We start from the raw sequence: 7,886 nt of genomic DNA on the forward strand, positions 1-7,886 counted from the left end.
ATTGATTTGTGGAGTTATCTCCATCCCAATAACAGAGAATATTCTTTCTTCCCACGTTTATAAAAATATTCGAGGATCGATTATATTATAATTGATCCCCGCTTCTTGCCTAGTGTTAGGAATTGTGACTACGATGCTATTGCTGTATCTGATCATGCGCCTTTGAGTTTGTCTTTCGAGTTTGATGATGTCATTCTTGCCCGCCCACCTTGGCGCCTGTCTCAGACATTATTGCAAAACCCTGACTTTGTCAGTTTCATTGAAACACAGATAAACGATTTTTTTCTTTTTAATGATATAGGGGGTACGTCCAAATTAATTATATGTGATACATTTAAAACATTTTTACATGGTCAGATCATTTCTTATTCAGCAAAGCTTAAAAAACAGACTAAAGCAGAATTAGACAGAATTTCAAAACAAATTAAGGATTTAGATAATGTCTATGCAATTCCCCCAATATTGATTTATTTAAACAAAGGGTGGAACTTCAATCACAATATAACCTGTTATTAACTCATCCCATTGAAGGTTATTTGCTTAACTTAAAGAGCCAATTTTATACGTCTGGAGATAAAAATAATAAACCGCTGCATCTCAAACAAAAATGACTGCAGCCAAAAGGCAAATCATGAAAATTCATAGGAAAGGTGGTACCTTGGCTCAGGAATATGAAGAAATTAATAAGATTTTTCAAAATTTTTATACTGAACTTTATAAATTTCAATGTTCGTTAGATTCCTCTGAAGTGAATGGTTTTTTTTTAATGAACAATTGCTTTTCTTAAAATCTCGGCTGAAGATTAAAAAAAACTCTCGATGCTCAAATCACTGAAGCCGAAATTCATAAAGCTATTTTTTTCAATGCAACCTGGTAAGTCCCCGGGACTTGATGGCTATCCTGGAGAATTTTATAAAAAATTGGAAAGTTGCTTTCTCCGTATATGTTGGAAATGTTTAAGGATTCTTTTGTGAAAGGTGACTTACCCTCTACTTTTTATGAGGCTTCTATTTCTTTAATTCTTAAAAAAGATAAAGATCCGACTGACTGTGCTTCATATAGACCGATTTCATTACTGAGTGTCGATGCTAAGATTCTGTCAAAGATAATGGCCAATCGGTTGGAGAATATTTTGGGTAAAATTATTTTTAGAGATCAAACAGGCTTTATAAAGGGTCGCTCTTCTTTTTCAAATGTTTGGAGACTATTTAACATTATATATTCGTCCTCTTTGAAAACTCCACAATGTGTTGTATCTTTGGATGCTGAAAAAGCGTTCGACCGAGTCGAATAGAAATATTTATTCAATGCTTTAGAGAAACTTGGCTTTGGTGCTAATTTTAATACTTGGATTAAAATGATATATAAAGCTCCTATTGCTACTGTTGTCACTACCAATTGTAAGTCTCCTTTTTTTCAGCTTTCACGGGGGACAAGACAAGGCTGTCCATTAAGTCCTTTCTTATTTAATTTAATATTAGAACCCCTTGCTATTGCTCTTTGTGAGGCTAAAAATATCCATGGGATTTTTGTGAACGAGACCATGCATAAAATCTCTCTTTATGCCGACGATGAATCTATTCCTGCCTTGCTAAAATTATTCAATGAATTTTGAGATTTTTCAGGATATAAAATAAATTTCAGTAAAAGTGAATTGTTTCCTTTAAATGATTATGTCTGTATATATGATAATACTCCTTTTAAAGTCACGGATTCTTTTAGATATTTAGGTATGATAATTACTAAAAAATATAAGGATCTTTATAAAGCCAATTTTGTTCCTTTAGTAGACTCTATGAAGTATTTATTTAGTAGATGGAGTCCACTTACATTTTCACTTGTTGGTCGTATTCATATAGTTAAAATGATGACTTTACCAAAATTTTTATATTTATTTCAGAATATCCCTTTTTTTGACTAGGAGGTTTTTAGATCGGATTGATTCTATTATTTTATCTTTTATTTGGAATATAAAAAACCAGGAATTAGTAAATGTCACTAACAAAAATTGAAAAAGAATGGAGGTTTTGCTTTGCCTAATCTAAGAATGTATTATTGGGCTGTTAATGTGCGATACATGTCTTTTTGGTTATATTGGGTTGATAAGAGTGATCGCCCAATTTGGGTAGACCTGGAACTGAAAGTTGTAAAACAGTTTTATTTAACCTCGTTATTGGGAACTGCTTTGCCTATACAATTAGCTAAAGTTGCTAATTTAAACCTCTATCCTGTGATTAAGTATTCTTTACAAATTTGGTTCCAGTTCCGCAATTTTTTTAATCTTAAAAAATTTAAACGTTATAGTTTAATTTATCAAAATTACTGTTTTCAGCCTTCTTTGAGCGATCCATTTTTTTTACTTTGGAAAAATAAAGGTATTAGTAAGTCTGTCCTCCTCTGCCACCCCTTCAGGCCGTGAGTTCCAGGTTCCACACAGCGTCTGGGTGAGATCTCAGGAAAGTAGTAGAGGAGACTGTTCCTCCATTCAATGTTGTTCCAGCTTCTTTCCTCATTCCTTCATCCGTCCAGATTCAACTTCTGTTTGTGATGAAAAATTCTACAAGTTCACCACTTTCCTTGGGGAAGCAATCTTCCCTCATCTCAATCCCACGTGTTTTACCCCCTGTCCTGACAGTGGGATCTCTCCTCTGAATTCCCCAGCCCACAAGAACATCTTCTTGCATCCATTCTGCCCGTTCCTATAGAATTTTGTAAGTTTCCATGAGATCTCTTCACATTCCTATTGGGGAAATTTTATTTCCACCCCAGACTTGGAGCCAGTTTGATGAAGGGTCTTGATTCGAAACGTCACCTGTCAAAAGATGCTTCACGAATTCCTGCAGCTCTTTATTCCAGATCTCCAATCTCTTATAGAACATAGAACATAGAACATAGAATAGTACAGCACAGTACAGGCCCTTCGGCCCACAATGTTGTGCCAACCCTCAAACCCTGCCTCCCATATAAGCCCCCACCTTAAATTCCTCCATATACCTGTCTTGTAGTCTCTTAAACTTCACTAGTGTATCTGCCTCCACCACTGACTCAGGCAGTGCATTCCACGCACCAACCACTCTCTGAGTAAAAAACCTTCCTCTAATATCCCCCTTGAACTTCCCACCCCTTACCTTAAAGCCATGTCCTCTTGTATTGAGCAGTGGTGCCCTGGGGAAGAGGCGCTGGCTATCCACTCTATCTATTCCTCTTATTATCTTGTACACCTCTATCATGTCTCCTCTCATCCTCCTTCTCTCCAAAGAGTAAAGCCCTATCTCCCTTAATCTCTGATCATAATGCATACTCTCTAAACCAGGCAACTTTCAGGGATTTGTGGAAATGTTCCCCCAGATCCCTCTGCTCCTCCACACTACCAAGTATCCTGCCATTTATTTTGTACTCTGCCTTGAAGTTTGTCCTTCCAAAGTGTACCTTTATTCTTTTTTGGATTTATTTAAAGAAGATAGATTGATGTCTTTTGAACAATTAATTGATAAATATTCTCTTTCATACTCACACTTCCGGCAATACCTTCAGGTTAGACATTTTTTACAAAAATATTTAAATAATTCTCCTTACATATGGGAGGCTAACCTGTTAGATACTATTATGAATATGAACCCTTCGATCAAGGGTTCTATTGGAAGAATTTATAATTTATTATCACAATGAGATAAGCGTCCTTTATCTAAGATTAACCAGGATTGGGAAAAGGAACTCAATTTGACTTTTATGACAGAGGATTGGACACGGATTTTGAAGTTGGCTAACTCTTCTTCAATTTGTGCTAGCCATTCACTGATTCAATTTAAAATTATACATCGTTATCATTTGATAAAGGAGAGACTTTCTAAAATATTTTCTAATGTTGATAGTTATTGTGATATATGTAAAACTGAGATAGCTACACTGACACACATGCTTTGGTCTAGTTCTATATTGGAACAGTTCTGGAAGTCAGTTTTTTCAACAATTTCTAAAGCACTTAAAATTAATTTACAACCTAATAAATTAACTGTGCTTTTTGGAATAGTTCCTCAAAATATTCATGGTATTTCTGTGTCTGACCAACATGTTATTGCATTTGTTACATTGATAGCGAGGAGGGCCATTTTGTTGAAGTGGAAGGATACATCAGCTCCCACTTTGTCACAATGGTTCTCTCAAGTGATGCCATGTCTTAGTTTGGAGAAAATGAGAAGTCGAATCTTTGAACCTTTATTTGATTTTGAGAAAAGTTGGGGCTCATTTGCTTGTTATTATCATTTGAGCAAATTGATAGATTATTTCCAAATTGTAAATTTTTTGGTATATTTTCTTTTCTTGCTGGCGGTTTGGTTTATTTTTAGAAGCTTTTTGAATGACGCATGGCTCCAGGGTTGGACGCCTAGTGGGGGTTCTTTCCCCACTTTTTCTGCTTAGTAGGTTTTTTTTGTTATCACAAATTTTTCTTCAATCTTTAAGATAATGCCTTTTTTGAGATATTGTAAGTGTTGTTACTTCAATGTACTCGTGTTATTTCTTTTGTATAATATAACAATAAAAAGATTTGAAAAGAAAGAAAGGAAACCTTCCGAATGTTGAAAGGCCTAGAGGGAGTAGATGTGGACAGGATGTTTCCCATGATGGGGGAGTCTAGGACAAGTGGGACAGCCTCAGGATAAAAGGGTGTCCATTCAAAACAGAGATGCGGAGACACTTCTTCAGGCAGACGGGGTGAACCTGTGGAATTTGTTGCCACGTGCAGCTGTGGAGGCCAAGTTGCTGGGTGTATTTAAGGCAGAAATTGGTAAGTTCTTGATTGGATATTGAATTTAAGGTTAAGGGGAGAAGGCCGGAAAATAGAGTTGAGGAGGAGAATGAAAAGAATCAGCCATGAATGGCAGAGCAGACACGATGGGCCAGATAGCCTAATTTCTGCTCCTATGTCTTATGGTCTCGCCATATCCCCGGTCCCTTCACCATTCTCTCCATAACCCCAGTCCCTTCACCATTCTCTCCATAACCCCAGTCCCTTCACCATTCTCTCCATAACCCGAGACTCTTCACCATTCTCTCCATAACCCGAAACTCTTCACCATTCTCTCCATAACCCGAGACTCTTCTCCATTCTCTCCATATCCCCGGTCCCTTCACCATTCTCTCCATAACCCCAGTCCCTTCAATGTTCTCTCCATAACCCCAGACTCTTCACCATTCTCTCCATAACTCCAGACTCTTCACCATTCTCTGCATAACCCCAGACTCTTCACCATTCTCTCCATCACCCCAGTCCCTTCAATGTTCTCTCCATAACTCCAGGCCCAGTTCTTACAATCTATTTTCATGTTTTCATCGGGGTGCTGTCACTCATTTTTATCTTGCATTTTTTAATCAATTTCAAGATTCTCCTTTGATGAGTTCTACAAAGCTCCCGACACTCAAGTCTGCTGCTATTTTGGGCAAATTCACAAGTCTCTTTTTGTAATTTAAGATTATCTTTTATTTCTCTAGACAGTCACAGATTAGTAGTTGTTTCTGTTGGGTTTGAAAGGAATATATATCTTTTGAAGCATCTGTATTATACTTTAAAATGCTAAATGCTATTATTGAATGCTCAAAGTTCCTTCAATTCAGTTGACTGCGTCCCTTTCAATGTGTTCTCCCAAACTACGGCAACTAAATCTCCTCTCATACTTCAGTATTTGTCTCTGTTTAGGTTTGAGATACTGACCATGCATGGAGCTTTCAATAACACATTCCATCACATTGTGCTCTCCCTTGTTCACTCCTGGACGTACGGATCAGTAGATCATTGTGTATACCACGATTGACCCTCCATCTTTGCTCACGTTTCTCTCGTCTTTGTGGAGTGAAGAATCCCTGACGACTTCATCAGCCCAGTCACACACCTATCGAGTTCCCTGCTTTATGCCATGCTAAATATCACAACAACTATCTGAAGACCCATGAAGAATGGCAACCAAGATTTTCTGCCCTTTTCTATTTCTTTGCTCGACACAAATACAGTCGATTTGAATTCTACATCATGATCTGTCAAGCCAAGGTCCTTTCTCACCCCCATTATAATTCTGTCTCACCCTAATTATTATTCCATCACACCCCAATTATAATTCCCTCTCACCCCGATTATAATTCTGGAACATTTAGATTGCAGCTTTGAGCGCCCTGTAGCCACGTTTCGTCAGTAGCAACTACATCGTACTCATTCACCCCTATTGTGAAATTAGTGAGTTACCCTAAATGCAAACACAACACATCTAATCTATTATTTTCACATTTTTCAGTTCTTTAATTCCTTTATTTCTGTTTTAATTTCTTTCACCTATTTTTCTAACTTCTCCTTCCCGCTTTGCCTGACAGGTTTCATCCATTGTGGAGCGACTTCAAACCCTCTGCAATTACACCAGCAAACCTACCCACCCCTGCAAAGGAATTGATCCCAGTACAGCGACACACCCTGTAAAGATACTGATCCCAGTCCTGCTGAGGCGACCCCCTTCAAGTCGTACAGGTCTCCCGGCTCCTGATGTTCCAGTTCTCAGATATCTAAAGCTCTCCCTGCCAAACGCCATCCCTCCTGCCGCACACTCATTTCATCTCTGCACATTATGTGGCACGAGGAGTTATCATTAACATCTAGATTGGATTCATCGTCAGGAGAAGGGGCCGGGGAGACTGGTGAACGGACTGAACAGCCTCCTATTCTGAGAATACTCTGGGCCTCAGTAAAAACGGCTGAATTCGCAAACTGGGACCTGCCACCTCATCCTGGGCCCTGTCCACTAGCCATGGGATTACACAGAGGAACTTACCCCGCCTTGGGGAGCCCACATGTAGGATTGTGCTCGTCACCAACAATGTCAGGATGGTGCTGCTGACAGACTCCATGTGAAGAGGCCCTGGCACTGAGTCAGTCCGATCACCGTGGCTACACGAAACCTCACACGTACCAGCACTGAATCAGTCTGATCACTGTGGCTACCCAAAACCTCACACGTACCAGCACTGAACAGGCAGGAAGTGAGAAAGAACAACCCACCAAGGAAAATTTAACTCTTTCAAGACAATCACACCAGCAGCAATGCCATACGCAGCGATATCATGTGAAGACTGGGGGCAGCTCCCTGAGCTGGAGAGACAGGCCCTTTCGCTCAACATCCAGGCTGATGGTCAGATACTCAACTGTACAAATCCTATTTACCAGCAATTGAACCAGAGTTTGTCTAGGTACAGTACTCAGGTTGTCATTTTAGTAAGTCTGTCCTCCTCTGCCATCCCTTCAGGCCGTGAGTTCCAGGTTCCACACAGCGTCTGGGTGAGATCTCAGGAAAGTAGTAGAGGAGACTGTTCCTCCATTCAATGTTGTTCCAGCTTCTTTCCTCATTCCTTCATCCGTCCAGCTTCAACCTCTGTTTGTGATGAAGAATTCTACAAGTTCACCACTTTCCTTGGGGAAGCAATCTTCCCTCATCTCAATCCCACGTGTTTTACCCCCTGTCCTGACAGTGGGATCTCTCCTCTGAATTCCCCAGCCCACAAGAACATCTTCTTGCATCCAGTCTGCCCGTTCCTATAGAATTTTGTAAGTTTCCATGAGAACTCTTCGCATTCCTATTGGGGAAATTTTATTTCCACACCAGACTTGGAGCCAGTTTGATGAAGGGTCTTGATTCGAAACGTCACCTGTCAAAAGATGCTTCACGAATTCCTGCAGCTCTTTATTCCAGATCTCCAATCTCTTATAGAACATAGAACATAGAACATAGAATAGTACAGCACAGTACAGGCCCTTCGGCCCACAATGTTGTGCCAACCCTCAAACCCTGCCTCCCATATAAGCCCCCACCTTAAATTCCTCCATATACCTGTCTAGTAGTCTCTTAAAC

The 7,886-nt window shown here is 39.4% G+C and overlaps 1 protein-coding gene across 2 annotated transcripts in view; it reads right to left on the minus strand.

Moving 5' to 3' along the window:
* The window catches only part of LOC134346400 (uncharacterized), an 80,309-nt gene extending 73,323 nt beyond the window's left edge, over positions 1 to 6,986 (minus strand). The window contains exon 1 of one of the 2 annotated variants that reach the window (XM_063047767.1): positions 6,813 to 6,986. In XM_063047767.1, coding sequence (XP_062903837.1) covers positions 6,813 to 6,888 — 76 coding nt within the window. In that variant the 5' untranslated portion in view covers positions 6,889 to 6,986. The remainder of the gene's footprint in view (positions 1 to 6,812) is intronic. The other variant, XM_063047766.1, reaches the window with a different exon arrangement.
* Positions 6,987 to 7,886: the final 900 nt, after the last annotated feature.

Source organism: Mobula hypostoma, chromosome 5, assembly GCF_963921235.1.
Source record: "Mobula hypostoma chromosome 5, sMobHyp1.1, whole genome shotgun sequence".
NCBI classification, from domain to species: Eukaryota; Metazoa; Chordata; class Chondrichthyes; order Myliobatiformes; family Myliobatidae; genus Mobula; species Mobula hypostoma.